This window comes from Humulus lupulus, chromosome 3 (assembly GCF_963169125.1).
Source record: "Humulus lupulus chromosome 3, drHumLupu1.1, whole genome shotgun sequence".
Lineage (NCBI taxonomy): Eukaryota > Viridiplantae > Streptophyta > Magnoliopsida > Rosales > Cannabaceae > Humulus > Humulus lupulus.
Genome location: NC_084795.1, coordinates 253,981,536 through 254,007,323, shown reverse-complemented (window position 1 = coordinate 254,007,323; position 25,788 = coordinate 253,981,536). Strand labels below are relative to the sequence as shown.

The following is a 25,788-nucleotide window of genomic DNA, read 5'->3' as shown; positions in this document are numbered from 1 at the left end:
CTCAAGGTACAATTACAGGAGTTGTTGGATCTGGGTTTTATTAGACCTAGTTTCTCACCATGGGGTGCATCGGTGTTCTTTGTGAAGAAGAAGGATGGTTCACTAAGGATGTGTATAGACTATAGAGAACTGAATAAGTTGACCATTAAGAACAAGTATCCCCTACCAAGGATAAATGATTTATTTGATCAACTGCAAGGTAAGAAGGTATTCTCAAAAATAGATCTTCGATCTGGTTATCACCAGTTGAGAATTAAGGACTAAGACATACCCAAGACAGCTTTCCGTACTAGATATGGGCACTATGAGTTTCTTGTTATGTCATTTGGGTTGACTAACGCTCCGACAGCTTTTATGGACCTAATGAACAGAGTGTTTAAGGACTATCTGGACCAGTTTGTGATCGTCTTTATTGATGATATCTTTATTTAATCACAGTCAAAGGAGGAGCATGAGCAACATCTCAGGTTAGTCTTACAGAGACTGAGGTTAGGGCCACGGCTCTTAAGGGCATTTTTGGCTTTAAGAAGGTTTTAGGTGCGGGGACTTATCCTAGGGTGCTCAGGATCGATTCCACTACCGTGTTTGGTGGAATTCAATCTTCCGAAGGCTAGAACTTGGTCTGAAAATGTAGAAACTTACGAATACGTAGCGGAACTGGAACAACTCCTTCCTTCAATATCTCTAACCCCTGATTACTTTCTGTAGCAGAGTATTATCAAGAGATTAAACTAGACAAGCAACACGATCTTTCTCACCAAGCCTTTGATCAACCTAGAACTAGTATGGGCTGGTTCTCAACACACTACAAGAAAAAACAATATTCATAACACTTAAAAACTGCTAACCGGGACTATTGATAGCACTTCTGAAAATGCTAACATAGCCCCTGTTATTAAAAGTCCAGTCTTTTCTATAACAGTTTTTTAATGTTATGTTCGGTGTTATCTTAAACTATTCAATAACACATTTTTAGGTGCTATAATATTAAAATAATAATATTTAGATAGAGTTTTTGGTTATAAATTTGAAGTTTAATCTTGTACTTTTTTCATAACACTTTTCAACTGTTACATTTGATTATTTTGATAACATTTTTAGTTTGTTATATTATATAAACCATAACGATTTTTTACGCTTATAATATGTTTTTAAATCATAACATATAGTAATAAAATTTTAAATTTTATTTTGATAAGTATACTTATATGGTTTTTTTTAATTAAAAGATTTTCATTGTTGTATTTTGATAAAAAAAAAATCAAAATTAATCATAAAATGCAATTCTCAATATATTGATAAACCATAAGTATTACATTAAACAATAACTAATTCAAACTATGAATGTGTCTACTTCATGAGATCTTAGTTCTAACTTAAGTTTGAAAGCATAACATAATAAAGTTTCTTCAACATTTTTTACTTCAAAAATGAAAAACAAAAACATTACAAGATACACAAAAGTAAACCATGCATGAAACTTGCTCCATCCTTCAATTCATCATCCTTTGTGCACTTGTCCGGAAGACAAAATTCTCACATTCTATGATATCCCTTTGGGTCTGGTTGACAAGTCCTGGAAGTGATCTGAACCTAAAACAGCACATATGGACATTAGACACATTATTTCCCTTAAAACCAAATAGATTATTACATAGATATGCATGAACATCATATGAGATGAACCTCATACCACTAGCTATTTTGCACAGCTTAATGATTATATGTGCTAAAGACAAAAAAAAAATGGAGATGCTTAAAAATTAACAAAGACCTGTAAAAGATTTCATTAACCCACTTGGAATCCAAACTAACATGTATTTAGCCTAGGTAATGAATGAATGCTATACTATAATTTTTACAGACTTATAATGAAATATCACTGGAACATTGTGCCAAGAACATAAACAACTCTGAATTGTAGTAAATGGCTGGATGTTATTTGGGGATTGAACAGGGTTAATTAAACAAAGAGAACAAGCACTTAATTAAACATTAAAGCATGATTTTTAAACAATTTCATGAACAAATTAGATATAGGTCAAAATTCATAAACTAATTTGTAGACATATCAGAGAACTCTTATAGCAAAAAAAAAAATACCTCACCAACATACACTGCTTCGTCTGTTAATGCAGCCACTGTAAACACAACTCCTAACAAACCCTCAACAGCCAGAGTTATTGCATGAGCTTCACTGGAAACTAAGACTGTAACAAACCCATGGACAAGACAAGCCAAGATGACAACCCAAGCAGTAACAAGTTCCTGAAATGCCAGAAAATCAACTAGCAAAGAAATATCAAAATATAAATAAGCATAATAGAAAACAAAATTAAGATTCAAACAAAGCTTGGGAACATCTGCAAGATGAAAACTAAAATAAATAAATAATATAACAAGTGAATGCAAATCCAATCCCATAACTATCATATAAACTATAACTTACCAAAGCTATAAATAAGAAAAGAGAATACAGTGCAAATAAAATCAAACTTGTCAAACAACTTGCTGCCATTAAGACATTATAGTTTTTCAGACAGTAGGGAGCAATGAAGACATAAAGTGTTTCATAACTTTCTTCATAAAGCAAGGCAAAGGCTTGATACATTACAAACATAATCAAGCAAAGTTATTTTTTCAAATAATAAAAAAAACAGCTATATGTCCTTTACTGATATTAAAACAAGGAAATACAAATCAATGCAACTTAATCTTAACTAGAGTTTATAAGAGCAAGCATATTCCTCTATTGTTGCTCTTTGCAACTACTTAGAAAATAATTCCCTTATATTGCTCTCTAAACAACTTCAGAATAAAGGAAAAGCTAGAAGGAATCAAATAACTCAAGAAAATAAAAGGCCAAACAAGAAACTAGAATACACTCAAGCTCAATGACTAAGAAAGAAAATAAAATAACTCAAAAAATATACCAATTCAGAGAAATAAACAAGAGATAACCACTATAAATTCCAGCTACCTGAGTTAGCAAATAGACATATATACACATTCATCAAATTAAACTACAACAATCATAAAAAGCACAACCTTTTATTTACTCTCTTGCTAACTAAACTATGAAAAAGAAACAACAAGGTTTGTACATGAAACAAAGAAAGTTCAAAGAAAAGTCCAGAGAAAAGAGTTAACAGTATGAATGCAGTCCCAATGGAGTGACTAATAAACCTCTTTTAATATGTGGATGGAAAGAGAGGCATACTTGGTTTCAAATATGTATCCAAGGAAAAAGAGTCCATTCCAGAGTTGTCTAATTATTTTGTAGGCAACCCTGTATTAACACAAGTAATTAAGTCAAAGATAAACAATCCGTATAAGCCCATGCCAAAGATCAACATGGCAGTCCCAGCAAGATAAACATCTGTGTCATTGGATTACATTTGTAACGACCCAAACTCTAGGGACCGTTACGGTGTGCCTTGTAAACAGTGCTAAACTCGCTAATCGAGTCATTTGGCCAAAATCGTGAACTAAGTATGATTAGCGGTTTAGGGATTAAAAACTTTGGTTAAGATGTATGTTTCACTAGAACGTTTAACATATACATTGGGATCCCGAAAATATAATTTCAGAGTCTATTATAGAAAATATTTACAACACGCCGTTCTAAGCGGCAAAACAGGGTTCAACCCTAGTTCCACTTTAAACCTCGGCCGTGGCGGACGAGTAGCTGCATATGTACACGTCATCACCTAAGCTCTCCAACTCAAGGATGGTCCAGCTTCCTCTTGCCTTTACCTGCACCACGTAGCACCCGTGAGCCGAAGCCCAGCAAGAAAACCCAATAAAGCATGATATAATGTTAACAACGATCATAATAACCATTCAGGACTATCAGTCCAAGCAAATAGGTGACAATAGCCAAAAGTCACAATAATGAGCATCGCTCCTTCTAGCCATGTGACGATAGGGTCACCAGGGCTTAACTGACAAGTGATCCTTTCATAGGTTTGATTAGGATAGGTGCATGGTGAATGGTCACCAACATAACCTTCCTCCCAACTCTAGAGTCATGCCATGGACAGCGTCCCTTGGCCGTGTGACAAACAGTCACCGGGGTCATATACCTTGGCCATAAACATCTGTTCATAGACCAGGCAAGCGCTTATAAGTTCTTCGACCTTAGGGTCGGTCTGGCATTAATGCCATAGAGCCATTCAATGCATGATTCTTGACCCTAGGGTCGGTCCCTGACTAGTCAGTGTCATTCACAAGTAAGACATGCCACCAATCATATATCACATGTTCCATATCCATAAACGAGGCATTTAGCATGCTTACTAAACAGGTAATAGTGCTATTAGGGCCATGCATAAACACAGAGGCTCAAGCTCTGAACAATATCATACTCAGTATATAAAGCATGTCCCAATCACATGTTTCTCATGCATCATACGCCATATATCCAGCAATCCAACATGCACCAATAACAGCCATGCATGTCACATTTAATAGTCAACCAACATGCATCAAGAATAGCCATGCATGTCATACATAATAATCAACCAACATGCATCAATAATAGCCATGCATGTCATACATAATAATCAACCAACATGCATCAATAATAGCCATGCATGTCATACATAATAATCAACCAACATGCATCAATAATAGCCATGCATCTCTCATGTACACAGGGTGCAGTTTTCTTACCTCAAAGTCGAGCTAGAACGATCAAAAGAACGACCCTTGAGAACGAACAACTTTTAGTCCTTTAGCGGTCACCTAGTCATAACCAAATATAGGATACCATCAATAAAAATGATCAACACAAGTTCCCAAACCAATATCTAACCTCCGGGACATCAATCCCCACTTAACCAAGTAGTAGGACCAACCCCGAGGCCTATGGTAAGCATCCCCAAGTCAAAAACCCTATTCTGGCCAAATCTGCCCTGATGGGCCGCAGCTCACCTTCCTAATAGAGCCAAACCCTTCACAAAAACGCACGTAGGCCGCGGCTCACCATAGCCGTGCCGCGGCCCATTACCAAAACCTGCAAGCACCAGCTTGCTTTCCCCTGCGTTTTCCTTCGAAACCAACCCTTCAAACCAGTCCCAAACCTCAACCTAATACCCAATTTAACCACCAAACATCATCTACAACTCACCCACATCAAAACCCAACTTAAACCTCAATTAAACTTCCATTAATTCCAACTCTTTATCAAGAAATCACAAGCTGAAACTTAAATCAAAAACAGAGTATAACCAGGGATTCCATGGCTGAAACTTACCTCAAACTTGGTTTTGATTCCCCTTTAATGGCTGAATCACGACCCTAAGCTCCCACCTTTGATTTCCTAGCTTAACTCCTCAAGTTGGCTCCAAAATTCCAAAGAGAAAAGGAAGGAAAATGGTACACGGGTGAGGGAGAGGAAGAAGGTTATTGATGCTCTGTTTTTTAACAATTCCACAGCCTTCTAAAACTCAAAAGGTTGATACATATCCTTTGCCAAATGACCTAAATAATCCTAGGTCACTTAAGGCTTCTAAAATCACCCCAAGGGCAAAATTGTCCTTTCCAACCTATACCGTTAATTATAATTAACGCTCTCCAATCCCCACTATTCTCAATATTCTCAAATACCAATAAATCATATCCCATTACCCTTTAATTCCCGGTAATGCTCTAATCATTAAATTCACCCCGAGACTCACCCCGAGCCCCGAACTTAAACCCGTTATGACTAGACCGAACACTTACATCTCATGATCGTCTCATGTCGATTAGCTCGAACCAATCCACCTTATAATGTGGCTATATTAATTAATCACAATCACGCACCCAAAATATACAATTACGCCCACAGTGGCCAAATTACCAAATTACCCTCATAATTAACATACGAGCCCATATGCATGCATTCACCATCATATAATAATATAATTCACGTAAACATGCATATAATCATTAAATACTATAATAACCCAATTATGGCCCTCCCGGCCTCCTAATCAAGGTCCTAAACCTTATTAGGAAATTTGGGGCATTACAACATTATTAGCAAAAGAAGCTCGTAATGAGAAAAAGATAAGACCAGAAAACAAGGGAATGAGACAGTTTTCTGTTCAAATGTCAGTCCTCAAATAAACCATTTGGATCAATAGAGTGGCACAATTACATTGTTTTTTAGCTCTGTAATAATTAGTTGTAACAAGTCTTGGGAGTTGTAATAGTGTGTGTGTGTGTGTGTTTTAGTGCATAATTGCATACACATTGAGAGAAGGAAAGAATTGTTGAAAAGTTACAAATTGCTTCAACTAGCCGCAGAACCATTTGTCCAGCGTGAATCCCTTTAACACAGCTACTCCAGTAAACTTTATATGCATCAACAATATAAATGCAACCCTACAAAGATTGAATTTAGTCTGAGTATTCATGTACTATATATAGTACCAAATACACTTATGTTCATCACTATAACTTATACTTAAATATAACTAAAATGAATTGAATAATGGCTATGGTATTTCAATAATTTTGTAGAGAAGAGAAATTACATTGAGAAAGCACAAGAGGGAACCCGCCAATGAACCTGCAACTACGAAAAGTGCCAAAAATCAGAAGTCGAAAATCACTTGCCCAACAGCAAAAGAGTCATAAATTCTTTTCATTTTCAACATGGTTCATAACCCATTTGAGTATACTATTTTCTAGTTTTATTTCCAAAGATTCAAGCTTTAATTATCATGACAATCGACTAAAATTTAAACAATTTCATAATTGCCAAACCCAAATCTCATAATTTCATTTAGTTTCTTCCACATGTAGTAGTGACCCTTCACTACAAAACCCTCAAAAGAATTTAACTTTATTGTCAGGACCACATTACAATATGCAAACAAAAACAAATTATAAACACACAAAAGGCACCAGCAATTATGTTAATAAAATAATAAGTTACCATCAATTAGAAGCTGCATAAACAAGACAAACAAAATTCAAGAAACATATCATGTATAGCTAGATGCATATTACCATATATAATACTTGGCTTTTATTGATTTTGTTTTTCTCAGTAAAAGGAAAAGAAAACTGTGACTACACTTTGTTCATGGAAATTGTTACGTACATGGAAATTGAATAGAGTACTGCATAAAAATAATATATTACACTCAAAAAGCAACAAAACCAGAGATAAGAGAAAACTTCACTTCTTAATTAGCTAGCATATATGGAGTTAACAGTGTTCATAGAACAGCAAGTGGCCACAGTACTCTAAATTTCAAACATATGGTTCCAATTCTATGTGAAGCAAAGAATTCAAGATGAAAAAATAAATATAAAAAGTAACAATGAATTTATAATAGCTAATACAATGCCACTGGAATATAACCATATGGAAAACAACTAAATTACTAGAATAATGCTATTGAAAATAACCATGAGGTGTAAACAAACTATTACGTCATGGATTGCAGCTTCTAAAATTCATAGAAATTTACATATACTAAGGAAAAATTTAGCAATGAAATTAAGGGTTTAAGTTATTTCTCATACTAGTTCATCTTAAGGGTACTAGTAGTGTCATATATATATATATATATATATATATGTATATATATTATATATACAGAGAGAAAGAGAGATTTACTTACAGTGGGAAATGGAGGGTTTTGAGATGCGTTGTGGGATAGTCGTGAGGTGAGAAGGAGAAGGAGAAGCCATGGTCTCTTTCTGCCTTTCTGCTTTAATGATTTACAACACATCAGTCTGAAACTGTGAGGATCTGCAAATCCCCTTGAACAATGGACCATTCCTCCTCATTTGAAATCAATTCAACTTTTCGTGCAGTGTTGCCATCTCTCTTGTCTGATCCCATCTCTTTCTTTGAACCAACACCATCATGGTCTACTCCACAGACCACTCTTAATGATCTTAGTGTCTCTTGTAAAGTAGAGATATATTGTAACATTATGTCATCAAGAGCAAGAATTAGTTCATCTACCTCAGAACCACCAGTAAAGTTGATACACCTTTCTACAGCTGCCTCAAGAAGTACAATGATATGGGGAATAGATTCCTCCATTCTGCGAACTGTTTCACTGAGTTCAATCCCCTGGGCACCCACACCACGAGTAACAGCTCCCCTGAGATCCACCCCAGCAATTTCAGAAGAAAGGATGGCCCGCTCCATCTGTCCATACCTTATATACATATTCAATCATTAATCAAAAAATGAACATAGCATTTACAAAATCTAGTATATAACGAAGAAAAAATAACAGCAAAAAGTTTTCAAAAAAAAAAAACCTAGATATTTTAGAAGAATGTGGAAGTGCAAAAAATTTTATGATTGCTTACCTTTGTTTAAATGATTCAAAGGGAGAGTACACTGCCTTCAGTGTATCCATTAGAACTCGAAGATCAGAATCTGAAAAGGAATGTTGAATATTTCTAGCAAAAGTCTGTGTCACGTTGTGTAACTCAATCAATGCCTCCAAATGTTTCCTCTGAATCTTAATTCCCTTTGGCATGTCACCAGACATAATATCTAATAAACCTGAATAAAATGAAACACATTGATAGGATAATTTATAAATTTCCAAAAGTAAAATTGCATGACTTAAAGCTTGTCCAATTGAAAGATATCATATAATATTAAATGCCTACAAAATTTAAAAGCACCATAAAAACAAGTCCGTACAAACCTTTTCCCAAAGCTCTTGTTTCAGGAACAACTTCTCCAATTGAAAGGTTGATACGTGAAATAAAGCTTGCTCCAATAGTTGCCATTGTCTCGATCAGTAGCTTTGGTACAAGAGTTTTATAATCCTCAGGAAAAGCAACCATACACCTGCAGATGACAGTCTAAGCTCAGTGATTAAATTCAGTGATAGCTTCTGTTGACTGCGTTTTTAGCCAACGACGTGAGAATGTCAATAACGACAAGCCTTCAAGAGAAATAAAAATGACAACAGACGGTATAAACAAGAAAAGCAAATAACACAGGAGATTTTTATAGTGGTTCAGCCCCGATTGTCGGTAATAGCCTAATCCACTTAGAGTTGTGATTTATTGATCCGTACTCAAGATCAGATGGACTGAGCCAACTGAGTTTCTTTAGTACAGATTGCAAAAATACAAGAATTCTCTCTTATTCCAGAACTTTCTCTCTCTAGAATAGACAGTCCCAATTTTCTCTCTCTAGAAAGAAACAGCTCAAGAACCCCTCTCTAATCCCATAAGCTCTCTATTTATAGGCCTGGGATCCTCAACTGATATCCCCTTATGATAGGGATATTTTATTATATTTATTACATTTATTACATTTAAACATTCAAAATTTGAAATGTAACAAACCCCCCATTTGTGGGAAGAATGAGAGATTCCCGCGTATGTTGTTGAAGCTGTCTCTGGGAATCTTGACTTAGTCTCCTCTAGCTAGTTGATCCACCTCCTACTGACCACCCATGCAAGTGTTGGTCGAACGTGCATGGTGGTAGGACATGCATGGTGGTAGGACATGTTTTCGTGGGTTGAACGTGCATGGTGGTAGGACATGCACTTCTCTCCTCTAACATGGCACTCTCCTCTAGCATGCCATGTTCCTCCTTGAACCAATCTCCTTGGCTTCTCCTCGGACCAAGGTGGTCCGAGGCAACCTCCTTGGCACCTCACCTTGGACAACATTGAGGCAACCTCCTTGGCACCTCACCTTGACAACATTGAGGCAAACTCCTCCATGACATCTCACCTTGGACAAGTTCAAGGCATCCTCCTTTAGCATCTCCCAAACATGCCCGATCGAACATTGTATAGGCTCTCCTTATCAAAATCTAAGTCTCCTTCCTCTTGCATGAGACTCCTCCTCCTTAGCTACTTACCTTGGACACGTTTGAGCCAACACTTAGGAAACCTTGGGAGGCTTGCCTCCTACACACCCTTGGGGTCTCTTAGGACCACATCCTCCTTGGGGTCTCCTAAGACCACTTTCTCCTTGGGGTCTCCTAAGACCACTTTCTCCTTGGGGTCTCCTAAGACCACTCCCTTGAGGTCTCCTAGGACCACATCCTCCTTAGGGTCTCCTAGGACCACTTTCTCCTTGGGGTCTCCTAAGACCACTCCCTTGAGGTCTCCTAGGACCACATGCTCCTTGGGGTCTCCTAGGACCACTCCCCTTAGCTCTCCTAGAATGCATTCTCCTTAGCCTCCTAGGATGTATTCTCCAATTTTTAGGTATAACAGCTTCTTTGTATCAACAAGATGTTCCTCGGTGCTTAAAAAAATATATAGTCAGAAGAATTTACCACTTCCACTCTTGCTCAAGATAAAGAATCAACTCATCATAGAAGCTTGGCAACCAACTTGCGAATGAAATTGTCGAAGAACTTGATTGAAACTCATGGCTTGACAGCCTTTCAGCTTCAGTCTTCTCATTTGCAAGCTTAATAGCACGTTGTTTTGAATCGAAATCTTCCCAGAGCTGCTTTATGGGCTTTAGGTGAACTTTTGTGTAATGTAGCTCCAGTGATTTGAATCTTCCAATTCGAATGAGAATACCGCAAATTTTGAGCAATGTCTATCTGCAGGATGATAATAGATGTAAGTTATTCAAGTTGCGTATGGTATGTACTAAAAGGAATTAATAAGAGATAAATTGAACAGAAAGCAAGCCATAGGCAAAACAAGTGCTGTAAGAAATTTGGTGACCTTCCGGCTGGATAATGCATCTGTTAAACGTGGCTGCACCATTGCATCTAGCCTATCCTCTAGGACCTCGAGTTGCTTTCTCACATTAGCAAATTCAGCAACCTAAAATGAGCAAAACGAAAAATAAAATATCAAGTTAAAATCATCAAAATTTATAAATATCAAATGTAGAGTATAATGTTAAAACAATTTATAGAAAAATATTACCTCCCCAACAGCAGACAAGCAATGCCTCATGTTAGCTAAGGTTTCTGCAGCCCTTGGAAGATCACCACTGGCAAAAACATCTTCCACAGTTGAACTTAATTGAGTTAACCCAGCAGCATCCTGTTGATCCATCAATGAGTAAATCAAATGCAACATCAACATTTTCCAATACTGCACTGATTATAACTTCTATGATCAAATACCCACCTACAATGTCTCATAAGCAGCTTCCATTCTCTGCTTAACAGTCTCAACTTTGGCCAGAGCAGCTATAGATTCAGCTGATGATCCTTCAGCCTGCATATTAAAACCAATTGTTTGAAGAGAAGAGTATTGTTATACATATGTATCAAGTGAGAAGCTAAAATCTCAAACCATATAAACAAAGCTAAGCCGGCAACAGCTGTCTACCCATGTAAATTATATAAATCAATTACATTAGTAAATGTACTGAAACGTGGGTATATCAATGTGAACCTGCTACTATAATTTATAGTAATGCTCTACAACATATTGCAAAGAAGAATATATATATTTAGGCAACTATTTCAGTTATGTGTGTGTATATCCATGCATATAACTCAACGTAATTCCATTGTTCACATTAGCAATAATCTATTCATAATATCTACATTTATTTTTAAGCAGAAAAGGTAAAAACGAGACGTTTTAACCAAAAGGGTGCCCTGCCTTCTTGTAATTTATTCCAAAAATCTATGAACTCATTGCCAAGATATTGAGCTCAAAAGGTAGCACAAACTACACAATCGTAGTTCTCAAATATCCAAAAAAAAAACTAATATCTACATTCACCTCGTTAAAATTTCCATATTAGAGCAATCACACACCAAAACAGAAAAGGAGCAACTCAAAACGCAAAGAAGAAAAATTACACATACGGAATTGAAATTAACAAACAGGTCGTGCAATGCAAATCAATAACACAACGATTCGACGAGAAATTGGAAACGAATTCCATAACAGCTGAAAACCCAGATCAAAAAAATCACAAAAACATGAAGAACCCAGACACACAAAATGCAAAAACAAAGCAAACCCAGATCACAAAAATCAAAGAAAGACTCACCTCAACTACTGCGTGGAAGACATCAGCCCTGAAAAAAATCCCACCGACCCTCCAAGAATGGCGACCTGATTAGCTTGAACAAGTAAAAATCCCATAAAAATTGAAGCTTGGAAAAAACCCCAGAATCCTTAAACTGAATAAATAAATAATCCCAAATTGAAAGCTCAAATGCTAGGTCTTATCAACTACAATACACAAATTCTTAAAACTTGAGACTCACAGCAAGAAGAAGGGATTCTTTAGCGGTTAGCCTCTCCATTTCTTGGGCGTAAGCAGCTGGAGCTCCTCCCTGTACAGCCTGCTGGACCATTGCTCTGCAAGTCAATCTCCGTGGTAGACCCACGAGTCGAGCCACGTCGTAGACCCACCGCCGCAAGCACCGTCACACCCACGAGCCAGCCACGCCGTAGACCCAAGAGTCGAGCCTCCCTGTCACATGACCGAAGCCGTAGGCCCCATCACCTTATTACACACCTACAACAAACAGAGAGAAAGAAAGAAAGATTGAACGAGTGAGAGAGAGAGAGAGTTACTGAGTGTGAGAGAGAAACAGAGGAGGCGTGTAGAGTAATTAGGGATTATTGCTTTTGTGTTTCATTTGGCGCCTGTGTATTTCATTTAGCACCCATTTTTCGTGTCTTTTTCTATTACCATGCGAAAATAACACTTATTAAAATATGCTATATTTTAATGTAATATATGGGCATAATTGTTGTAGTGACACATTAGATAGAAAAGAAGAAGATAGTGAGTGGCCAAGAAAGGAATAGACTATCTAGGTTTTCACTTACTCAATGAATCAACTAAGACTGACTTATGAATACCCTAGCCAACTTAATTGGCTTTATTTAAATTTAAATTAATTAAAATAATAAACAAAAAGATAAAAGCCTTAGGCTCCCACAAATGGACTTGAGCCCATTATCTTTGTTTTGAATTTAAATCTTAATTGGGCCTAAATTCAATTTTTTTTATTTATTTATCTTTTAATTAATTAATTAAATCTTTATTCAAATTAACTTATTATAATTTGAAACTTGATTTAATATTATTTATTTATATTGACACCAATTTATCAATATTAATAAATTTGCCCAAATATTCTCTATTATTCTTTAAATCTCATTTCTTTGTAAAATTTTCCAAAATTGACCTAGTCAACTTTAAAAATCCTAATTGATAATTAAATCAATAAATTGAGACATTCTAGATCATTTACTCAAAGGTAATGTGGGGGCCATGGATCCATAAAATCAAGCTCCAATAAGTTACCGTGAATTTATTTACAAGTAATTTAACTACCTTATTAATGCCTCGTGACTCCACTATAGACTCAGAATTGAACTCTAGAATTCATAGAATGTATTTCCTAAACCACAAATATGTTAATTACTGTTATAATCATTACAATCAGTCAATCCTCTATTGATAACTTACTAATGAGCTAGGTGCAAATTACCGTTTTACCCCTCATCAGTATTTTATCCATAACTCCCACTAAGTTCCTTATAAATGATATTTCTATGAACTTAATCATAGAAATGAGATCTCAATCATTTAACCTTTTGAACAAATCAATTAAGGAAATCACCTTTTCACTTCTCACACAGAATTTATAGATCTCATATCTATGAATAATACTCCTACTCAATTACACTACTACATCTCCAAGATGTAAGTTTGGGCTAGACCATAGGGTAAATTGGTAACGAACAAGTCAAAAGATTTAAATAATATAATTTGTAGAATATTATCACTCAGAAATAAAATCGACTTAACCTATAGTCAACGTTGTGACATTGATTAGATTTGATAACAACGATACTTATTTATCAATCAATAATCAATATTGGTCCTAGTCTGATGTAACCAAACACTTCCGATCTCATCTGCTTGGTCAATTCCTTGGACAAGACATCACACCTCGAATCAAAGATGTCAATGTGGGTCGGGCCGGGCCAACCCATATTTGAAAGAGTAAGCCCAGCACGGCTCAGCCCATATCGTTTCGTGTCAGGCCCAAATTGGGTCGACCCAGTTTCCTTATTTTGGCCCAAATTCGGGCGCACTTTTGGGCCCATTTTATTATTGCTAAAATAGTGAGGATGGGGAATTGAACCCTCCACATCCTCTTTAACAATCAATGGACTCACCACCAATCAAAATATATTTCTTTGTTTAAATTATAATTTGAGATATTTTTATATATTTTTCAAAAATATTTTTCACAAAATTATATCAAAGATAATTATTAGAATTTGAATACCTACTAATAAATATGAAAAAAATTAACTCACAAATCTTAAAATAAATTAACATATGTATAAATTTATAAACATTGAGAAAAATAATAGACTTTTATTATCATTTTAATTTATAGATAATTGACAAATAAAAATTTATTATCATTATTAATGTCAAAATATCAGCCTTTTTATCGTGTCGTACTTTCGGGCTAGTTTGTTCGTGCTTTCGTGTCATGCATTTAGGCTTGTCTTTTCATGCCCTGCTCAAGCCCATGTCATGTCGTGTCGTGCCAATTTTCAATTCGTGTTGTACCTAGTCCAAGCCCATATTTTTTCATGCCATGTCGTGCTCGTGCCTCCCAGGCTCGTGTCGGTTTCCCGCCATGCTAGAAAGTCCGACCCGTATTTACAACTCTACCCCGAATGTGTAAGTAAATCATATCATAGATTGCCTAATCAATGAAAATTCAATTCACTGATCTAATCTTAGGACTCGTTCTTTTGAACATATAATTACAACTATAATCCACTATAATTGTAACTATCCATATGTTCGAGATTTTATGAATGTTGTATTAATTGAATAAACATGTAATAAAACAAGCGAACAATGCCATTGAATGAACAAAAATGATTTTTACTACTTTTATTGATAATAATAACGTGTTACTTAAGAAATATGGTTTTATTACGGGCATAAAACCCAACAAACTCCCACTTTCCCTCTTATAACAAATGAGGTATGTTTCTCAAACCCATTCCCTCTACATGCTTCACGAAAACACTCTCACCCAAAGTCTTGGTAAAAGGATATGCCAGATTGTCTTCAGACGCTATCTTCATCACCTTAACATCACCCCTGGACACATATTCCCTAATGATGTGGTATTTCCTCTCTATATGCTTTGCTCTTTTATGACTTCGAGGTTCTTTCGAATTTGCTATAGCCTCATTATTGTCATAGTATAATATGAGTGATTTATCCATTCCTAGAATAACACCAAGATTCGCGTAGAACTTCTTCAGCCAAACTATTTCCTTAGCTGCTTCAGACGTGGCTATGTACTCAACCTCCATGGTGACATCTGAAATGGCAGACTGCTTAACACTTCCATCGACGCTTCAACAAGATCCGAGACGGAATTGGAGTACATGGACTCCATTTCCTGGTTCATGATTTTGAGCCACAGATCCCTTTTAGAACTAACCATTGCCTATTTAAAGGACAATGGATCATCCTCATGAATCTCAGTTACTACAATATTGGTTTCACCATCAATCGCGTAGCGTTTTGGGTTCCAAGAAACCCTCCCACTATGATGAGGCACCGTAACTGTCTAACCTGGACCAACTGTCAATTCTTCTTCAACATTCTCATTGATTTGTATTAGAATGGGTTGAAAATTTCCTCCTAATTGCATTTCTTTCAATAGTATTTTACTCCGAAGTTTGAAGTTTTTCATGTAGTCGTTTTCTAGAAAAGTAGTGTTTATGGAAACAATCACTTTCTTGTCAATTGGACTATAAAACATACTGCCCCGAGTACCTTTTGGATAGAATACAAACACGCAAACCTCATTTCATGATTCTAGCTTTACTTCCTTTTTTCCTCAGGACATGAGGAGGACACCCCCGAATTCTATAATGGCGTAGACTTGGTTCATGTCCATTTCATAGTTTTAGAGGCATTTTGGAGATAGCCTTAGAAGGTACAACATTTAAAATTTTGTTAGAGGTTTGAATGGCATACCCTCAGAAAGACGGTGATAGAGTTGAATAACTAATCATTGATCTAACCATTTCTAACAATGTTCGGTCCCGACGGTCAACAACATCATTTTGTTGCAGAGTCCCTGGGGCAGTGAATTGAGATAGAATTCGATATTCAGTAAGATAATCTTGGAACTGATTATCCAAATATTCTCCACCCTTATCAGATCTCAAAATCTTTAAAGTTTTACCTAACTAGTTTTGGGCCATTGCTAAGAATTCTTCAAACTTGTCAAAAGTTTCAGATTTCCTTTGCATTAGGTAAAAACATGAATATCGAGAATAATCATCAATGCAAGTGACAAAATATTCCTTACCACCTCTTTCCTAAAAATTAATCGGTCCACAGACGTCGGTATAAACGAGCCTTAGGGGTACTTTGGCCCTTTCTCCTTTTTGCAGAGAATGGACGCTTGGTCATTTTACCTTCCAGACAAGATTCATAGTAGTAGTAGTAGTAGTTTGTAGTATGTTAGATTCTGAGGATTTTGGTTCAAGCAGGACTTAGTTGGAAATTCATAGCAACAGTTATGGATTTTATAAGTCTAACCTATAGTTTAGAAATATTAATTATAACATAAGGTTTGATTAATATTGTTGGTTCTAGAAATATTATTATTATAACCTAAGGTTTAGATAGAATTAATAAGAATGTGACACTTGTCACAAGCATGTTTATTAAGGATTTAAGTATTTTTTATGAATAGTTTAAATAAAAGAAAGATCTAGAAACTCTAGATACTTCCAGTAGTTGTTAGGATGACGTTTTACTCAGTCAAAGTTGTTTTACTCAATTTCAAAATATCCTGAAAAGTGCAAAAACTTGTTTAAAATATCAGTGTATGCCAATATATCGCAGCTATAGGGGCCGATATATCGCCTACGGGAGATACGAAAAACACGTTGACTTTGCACGAACGTACGAACGGGGCTCGGGATAATGGTCAAGCCGATATATCACCCAGGGTAGGCGATATATCGCCCCTGGTGCTTTATTTTTGAATTTTCAGGATTTTTAAATTTAAAAACATCCTTAACCACTTAGACCTGGTTCTACGCATCCTTAACCACGATTTTGACCGAGTTCTACGCATCTGTTAAACGAAAATTCAAATATTTTTCATTTTATATTCATTTATTTATTCAAATTAAAAAGGGCTAGTTTCACTCCTTGAACTCTATAAATAGGACCTAGTACTCATCCATTTTCTTCATTCTTCAAGCATTCTTCAGAGCCTCCGGGTTGCTAAGGTTACTATAGAAAGAAACACTTGGGATTTTGGGTTAAAAGCTTTATCACTCTAAGCTTTTCTAAATACTTGGGAAGTGAGATATAGTGTTATTTCGGTATTGAGGTGTAGATCAAGTCATAGTTATTTAAGTTATTCTTATTCTTAAATTCAGATCTTTATGGTTCTTTAGTTTTCTTTTATTTTCTTTCAGATCCTAACTCTTGTTTACGATTCTTGGTTAGGTGTTTAAGTTTCTTGAAACTTAAGGTTTTCGGTAAGTTTCTTCTTTGATGGTTTAGTTCTCATTTTCATCTCCTTTCTTTAGAAATACTCATGGTTTTACTGTTGGTTTTAGGAGTGTTCCAAATCTTGTTCTTGTCTCCATATCCCGGTTTTTGGTAAGAAAAATAGGATAGAATATATGTGTTTATATGTTTATGTTATTATATATTTATTTTATAATATGTTTTTATGTTATAATATGTATATGTATAAATATGTTTTGTAGTCCTTGGGCATATGACTTGTTTAGATAACAAGCTCCAAGAATTTTTATCATTTTCATGGTTTAGAGTTATGATTTACCCTACCTCGATTAGTAGACAGAGGACCTAGATGGGTTATCATATACTACCATGTGATTTAACCTACCTCAATTAGTAGATAGAGGACCTAGATGGTTTTATCACATGCCATGTTAATGAGTTAATGGCCATTAATATTGTAGTCCTATATGATATATGTTTTTATAGTCATATGTTTTATAGTATATGTTTATGATATAGTCTTATGTTTATGATTTATGTTATATGTGTTAGTAGGTTTTCCTTACTGGGCATTAAACTCATTCCTATAATTTTAGCTTGATGCAGGAAAATGAATATGAGAGGCAGAAAGATTCATGGCAGCTTGGCTTGTGTGTTGAGGATGAATGAATTGAATGGACTGCGTGAATGATCGAGGATGACGTTATTTTTTAGTCTTTTAAATTTTGTTATGATGTAATTGCGCAATTAGTATTTAAACAATTAAAGTTTATGTTTTATGTTTTGCAACAATAGGATCCCATACCATGTTTTACATTCCATATCATATTTTATATTTTTACCTTATTTTGTATTTGGTACAACATTTTGGATTTTTAATAAAGTTATGTTATTTCTTATGTATGTTTCCCAAAATAGTAGCTATGTTTTAGTAGTTTTTAATGGTCTGAGGTCTTAGAAATTGTCGAGTCATTACAACTACCTTAAACAATTCGGTGTTAAGCGCGAGTGATTCATTAGGTCACAAAATATACAAGCAATTTTGCATACATCCAACACACAATTCATATCCATTAAATGAAATAGATATATTAAAACTTGTGAAAGTAACAAAAATTGTTGTTGATGTAATAAAGAAATTGAAACTAAATTCTTACTAAAGTTTGGAATATAATAAACATCATCCAACAATATAAATTTATTTCCAAAATTTAAACGGGCTTTTCCATTCTCTTTGACCTCCACGAATTCACCATTTCCAACTCTAAGCTTTAACTAGCCCTCCTTCTTCGCTTTCCAGATACTAAGTAGCTGCAAAGAAGTAGACACATGATTAGTGGATCCTGAATCAACTATCCAAACAGAAGAATCATTCTCTAAAATACATGCATCCAAGACTAATAAATTATTATTACCTTGAGTTCCAGTTGCCTTGAGGGCGGGGAAATTACGCTTCCATTGCCTTTCCTCCTTGCAGTGGAAACATTGTCTTTTAGCCTTCTTACTAGTTGGCTTTGCTCCAACAGACTTTTTAGTTGTCGGTGCCTTTCCAACTGCTTGCTTCTTAGCCTTCCTTTTTTCCTATCTTGCCTTTCTCTTCTTGCTCTTCGAGGACGAGGCTAGGTTAGCCTCACCCTGAGCACCCCCAGTAGTAGCAGCCTTCTCAGATCATTTACTTAATCCACCATTTATTCCTTCATACATCTAGAGCTCATTCAATAACTGAGTCATTCCATAGTCCAACTTGTTAAGAAAATAGTATGTGGTGAACGTAAGGAAATTGGGTGCAAGGCTGTTGAGAATGATTCCAACTTGAGTCTTCTCATCTACTATTGCTCCATGCAGCTCAGCTTCTTGGAAGTAGTTTGTCATCTTAATTAAATGATCATGAGCATGTTGGCCAGGTGCCATCCTACAGTTCACATACTTCTTGGTATCCTCGAAACTAGCTTGCGCTGACTTGTGCCCAAACATTTCTTGGAGTTGCTCCATGATGTCGTAAGTAGTTTCGACATTCTCCATCTTAGTCCTTAGCATTTCTGACATGATGGCAAGAATGTAGGCCTTGGTCTTGTTATTGGCAGCAGTCCAACGTTCAAACTTCTCATTCACAGACTTTAAGGCATTCTCTTAGGAAAGTCAGGTTCAGTTTCAATCATCACGAATTTTTAGTTGTTGTCGATCAACACTGTTGATATTAGACTTCCATTTCATGAAGTTCTCGCCGATTAACAACTCCTTGGATAGAAGAGAGATAATGGGGTTTGAGGCCATAGATCTACAATTATCAATAAAGTAGAAATCAACGCATTGTTCGACAAACATTCATTCATACAAATTTCAGAAATAGCACAACATATAAACAATGTTGAAAGATAAGTAAATACTAAAAACTTTTATTTATATTTCTTAGGTATTTCAACTAACCATGAACCTATGTGTCCCGGTAGGAAAGAGTCACAAATATTCACTTAGTCAAATAGAGAAACATATCAATTAATAAAGCGTCCTAGACTTTTATTAATAAACTATCTATTTTATCAAAGTAACGAAAACAAATTATTTCTTACTTTATGAGTTTGACTCGTGGCTTTGATTATCATAGATTTAATTCCTATAGTCATCATAGGGATGAGTATATAGATGGTACATCTATAACCATCTATCTTAAGAAATTTAACCATGTTAAGAGTCTAGTGAACATCTTCCATAGGGAGATGAAATCTAAGCGCCATTAGGCCCCACTAGAATTAATTTGTTTTCAATCAATTATTAGGTCCAACTAAAAATAATAATCTAATACAATTAAGTCCAACTTAGGTAAATGAGCCTTCACAATTCGAGCTTGCATGGAGGAGAGCTGAGTTCAGTATGTCGGACCCACTACGAAGGCTCCTTAACTTCCACACTGTTAGAATAATTAGCTGTAAATTAGCTAGAAGATAGGGTCAATTGTAATTATTTCGTTTCCTATTTTCTCTCATACTTTCCTATTTTAGTTTCTCCCAGGTTGTATAAATATATGACATTCACATGAATAAAATATATAATTATATTCACCATTCTCTACATGGTATAAGAGCAATTCTTAGAATTGTGATTCGAAATTAGGGTTCATAAAAAAAAAAAAAAAGATTAGGGTTTGAGTTTAGGGTTCCTTTTTCAGAAACCCTAATTGGAGTGCGAGTTTATTCTCACCGCCCACATAGATGGATTGCCCAGCCGTCGATCTGCAAAACCCCGAAGTCCGACAGCCAGATTCACCGCACGTGGTCCCCACGTGCCGCCAATTGCCGCCGCCCCGACTCCCTCGCGCTGGCGCGTGAGGGTGCGTCCAGCCTCTTTTCCGGTGACAGTCAACGTCTGTCACGCTCCCGGCCCTTCCCCGTCCTCCTTGCATCGGTCTCCGGCGGTTCTTCTCATTTTGTGGTTTGATACTTTTGCCTTCTTCGTGTTTGGGTGTTCATTCTTTGGTGTTCACTTTCTTCCTTTTCTCTTTCAATTGTTTTTGCTTTCGAGATTATGGCAGAGATAAAATCAGATTCAAAATCAGTGGTTGTTTCTGATGTGGTTCCCGTGATGTCTAAAATCACGGACCATAAATTGATTGGTTCGAATTATTTGGAATGGAGTAAGACGATTCGACTGTATCTGAGGAGTATTGACAAAGATGATCACTTAACTGACGATCCTCCCAAAGAAAAAGACGATTCACGAAAAATATGGCTCTGTGAGGATGCTCGCTTGTTCCTTCAAATTCGAAATTCTATTGATAATGAGGTAATTAGTTTGAATAATCATTGTGAATTGGTTAAAGAACTAATGGATTACTTGGAGTTTTTGTATTCTGGCAAAGACAACATCTCTCGCATATATGATGTTTGCAAAGCCTTTTATTGTGCGGAGAATCAAGATCAGTCTCTTATGAGTTACTTTATGGCATTTAAAAAAACATATGAAGAGCTTAATGTGTTATTGCCATTTAGTCCTGATGTGAAGGTTCAATAGTGCCAACGAGAGCAGATGGCTATTATGAGTTTTCTTGCAAAACTCTCATCTGAATTTGACTCTGCAAAGTCACAAGTTCTTTCTGGTTTTGATGTCTCCTCTTTACAAGATGTGCTTACTCGTGTTCTTCGCACAGAAACTACCTCTTCAGCTCCTCTTAATAGTGCCTTGGTGAGTCATAACAATTCTGCACCATGGAAAGACTCTACTCCAAGTGGATACAAAGGAGGTAATTCACAAGGACCTGATAATCGAACACCAGATTCCGGGAGCATCATGTGCAACTATTGTAAGAAACCAGGCCACACCAAGTTTGAGTGTAGGAAGTTACAGTTCAAAAATCAACAAAAACACTCTGCTAATATTGCAAGCACTAGTGATGCATCTGACAAATCGGTCCTTATTTCTGCTGATGAATTGCCAAGTTCTCGAGGTATCAGGAATCACTTAAGTCTTCATCTCCTTCTGTCACTGCGATAGTTGATTCAGGTAACTCTAATGCATGCCTTCTTTCCACATCCTCAAAATGGGTCATTGATTCTGGTGCCACAGATCATATGACAGGTAATTCCAGTCCCTTAACCACTTTTCAGTCTCATAGTCCCACTTCTACTGTTACCTTAGCTGATGGATCACCATCTTCTGTTCTTGGATCTGGTACTGTTGCTCCCACACCTTTGCTCACTTTGTCATCATTCTTACATTTACTTAATTTGTCCTTTAATTTGCTTTATGTTAGTCAACTCACTCATAATCTAAACTGTTCAATCTCATTCTTTCCCGATCATTGTTTGTTTCAGGATCTTATGACGAAGAAGATTATTGGTAAAGGACATGAATCTGGCGGCCTGTATGTTCTTGATCCACTTCCACCATCCTCTATTGCTTGTCCGAGTGTTGCTTCCGCTTTTGAGGCTCATTGTCGTTTGGGCCATCCATCCCTTCCTCTGCTCAAGAAACTCTGTCCCCAGTATAGTAAGGTGTCTTCATTAGATTGTGAGTCATGTCAGTTTGCCAAACATCATCGTGTTAGTTTGGCCAAACATCATCGTGTTAGTTTGAGTCCTCGAGTCAATAAACGTGCTAGTGTTCCTTTTGAGTTAGTTCATTATGATGTTTGGGGTCCTTCTTCTATTATGTCTCAACCTAGATTCAGGTATTTTGTTACTTTTGTGGATGATTATTCTCTTGTAACTTGGTTATATTTAATGAAAAATCGTTCTGAGTTGTTTTCTATATTTTGTGCTTTTTGTGCTGAGATTCAAAATCAATTTAATGTGTCTGTTCGTACTTTGCGAAGTGATAATGCCAAAGAGTACACATCTGCTCAATTTCAATCTTACATGACCTCTAATGGCATGCTTCATGAAACTTCTTGTGTTGATACTGCACCTCAAAATGGTGTAGCAGAACGTAAAAACAAACATCTTCTTGAAACTGCACGTGCCCTCTTGTTTCAAATGAAAGTTCCTAAACCTTTTTGGGCCGATGCAGTTTCCACATCATGCTTTCTTATTAATCGCATGCCATCCTCTGTACTTAATGGTGAGATCCCATTTAAAATTCTTTTTCCTGGTAAGTCATTGTTTCCAGTTGCTCCTCGGGTATTTGGCAGTGTTTGTTTTGCTCGCGATGTCCGTCCACATGTCACCAAATTAGACCCTAAGTCATTAAAGTGTGTCTTTCTTGGTTATTCTCGTCTTTAGAATGGGTATAGGTGTTATTATCCTGATCTCAACAAATATCTTGTTTCTATTGATGTTACTTTTGTGGAAAATACAGCTTATTAATCATCTTCACCTACTCCTACTCGTCAGGGGGAGGATGATAATTTGTTGGTATATTCTATCACATCCTCTGCGCCTGATACATGTTCTGATGAGTCTCTTGTTCCTTCACCTACCTCGGTCATAGCTCCCGCAATGCCTACACCTCCACCACCTCCACCACCTCCACCACTTCCTAAGATCAACTGCTGGTATCATTTTGTTAGTTGTGTATGTGGATGACATCGTTATTACTGGAAATGATACTGAAGGCATCTCTTCCCTTAAATCATTCCTTCATACCCAGTTTCACACGAAGGATTTGGGGGTGCTCAAGTATTTCTTGGGAGTTGAAGTCACTCGGAGTAAACAAGGTATTTTTCTGTCTCAAAGGAAGTATGTACTTGATTTGTTAACTGAGACAGGAAAATTGGGAGCAAAACCTTGTAGTGCTCCAATGAATCCAGCTGTGCATCTGACACGTGATGGGGAACCATTTGAAGATCCTGAGAAATATCGCAGATTAGTTGGAAAGCTGAATTATCTTACTGTGATTCGTCCAGATATTGCATTCTCAGTTAGTGTTGTCAGTCAGTTTATGTCATCTCCAACAATTCATCATTGGGCAGCCTTAGAGCGAATTTTGTGTTACTTGAAAGGAGCACCCGGAAGAGGTATTGTTTACAAGGATCATGGGCACACCCAGATGGAGTGTTTCTCAGATGCAGATTGGGCTGGTTCCAAGGTGGATAGACGATCCACTTCAGGTTATTGTGTCTTTGTTGGAGGTAATTTGGTCTCTTGGAAGAGTAAGAAACAAAATGTTGTGTCCAGATCCAGTACTGAATCAGAATATAGGGCTATGGCACAATCTGTGTGTGAGATAATGTGCATATATCAGCTTTTGACTGAAGTAGGATTTCAGACTTCAGTGCCAGCAAAATTATGGTGTGATAATCAAGCTGCTCTTCATATTGCCTCAAATCTTGTGTTTCATGAGCGAACTAAGCACATTGAGATTGATTGTCATTTTGTTCGTGAGAAAATTCAACAAGGCTTGATCTCTACAAGATATGTGAAAACTGGAGAACAATTAGGAGATATTTTTACGAAGGCTTTGAATGGGGTGCGGGTTGATTATCTTTGTAACAAGCTGGGCATGATTAACATCTATGCTCCAGCTTGAGGGGGAGTATTAGAATAATTAGCTGTAAATTAGCTAGAAGATAGGGTCAATAGTAATTATTTCGTTTCCTATTTTCTCTCATACTTTCTTATTTTAGTATGAATAAAATATATAATTCTATTCACCATTCTCTACACACACAAAGCCCAAAAAGATAGGAATTTGAACATTCGTTTTATTAATTGTTATTCAATTGATTAAGCTCAATCTAGTAATGCAAAGCAAATGAGTCTTCACAAGTGGAACCGCCCACAAGAGTTAAACTTTATATGTTCAATTGAGCCCAAATAAAACCTAACATTTTATAAAAGTTTTATTTGAGTTTTCCCACATTTTTCAAAACAAAAATTGGGCCATCATTATACTTATGTTTAAAACTCAAATGCAAAAAATAACTTAATTATGATGCTTGATATGTTAATTTTCTTATTAATTGGATGGGCCTAACATAAAAAACTATATGACATATTACACAACTTTATGCATCATTACATTTATTACTAAAATAAATAAATTAATCAATATCCAAAACAATTAATTGAGTTATCAAAACTAATTAATTACTATAAAGTTTTTCTCAATTGAAAACTTACCATATAATTAGTGAAACATAAAATTAATTTAATTGTGATTAAAGAAAATATCGCAATTATTTTAAAATTGGATAGTTAAATATTTCTTTAGCACAACAAAAAAAAAAATATATCTTATCCACCTTTTTTAAAATATATATACGGTGATTTAAAAAATATATATTTTTTAATTTCAGCCGTATAAAACAAAAATATAAGATTAATCAATTTTTTTAATATGTGGGGCTGCCCTATAAAACAAAAAATAAGTTAAAGTTAAATATATATTTCTTTAGGGTTTACATATATCTATATATATCATTTCATTCAAAAATAATAATGGCAGCCGCCAACTACCAAAAACAAAACAAAAAGTGCAATTTTTCAATGTGCATTTTTCCAAGCACCAATTAAGATCTTAAAATGCATGAAAAATATGACAACTTAAATTAGAAATATGACACATAAACATTCAGAACATGCATATAAAAATTTATGTATCATCCAAATAAATTTTTTAAATTAAACATGTCAACAAACATATATAATCATGTATTTAAAAACATCTAGATCTAGGTAACCAGACTCTGAGGCCATTTGTAAGGTCTTGGAATTTAAATCTAGATGCATTCTTCCTATTATTTTTCTAAGAATATAATAGAAACATAGAATAATATGACATACATATGAATATCAGATTCGTAAATTAACATAAACACGAAGATGTAGAAACTTATGAATACGCAGCGGAACTGGAACAACTCATTCCTT

General features: G+C 35.7%; 1 protein-coding gene and 1 pseudogene across 1 annotated transcript; both read right to left on the bottom strand.

Moving 5' to 3' along the window:
- Positions 1-7,732: 7,732 nt before the first annotated feature.
- LOC133823659 (conserved oligomeric Golgi complex subunit 7-like) lies at positions 7,733-11,068 on the bottom strand (annotated as a pseudogene).
- An 8,121-nt stretch (positions 11,069-19,189) lies between these two features.
- On the bottom strand, positions 19,190-19,507 carry LOC133825572 (uncharacterized). Its single transcript, XM_062258496.1, has one exon. It carries the CDS (start codon positions 19,505-19,507, stop codon positions 19,190-19,192), a length of 318 nt encoding a protein of 105 aa, XP_062114480.1.
- Positions 19,508-25,788: the final 6,281 nt, after the last annotated feature.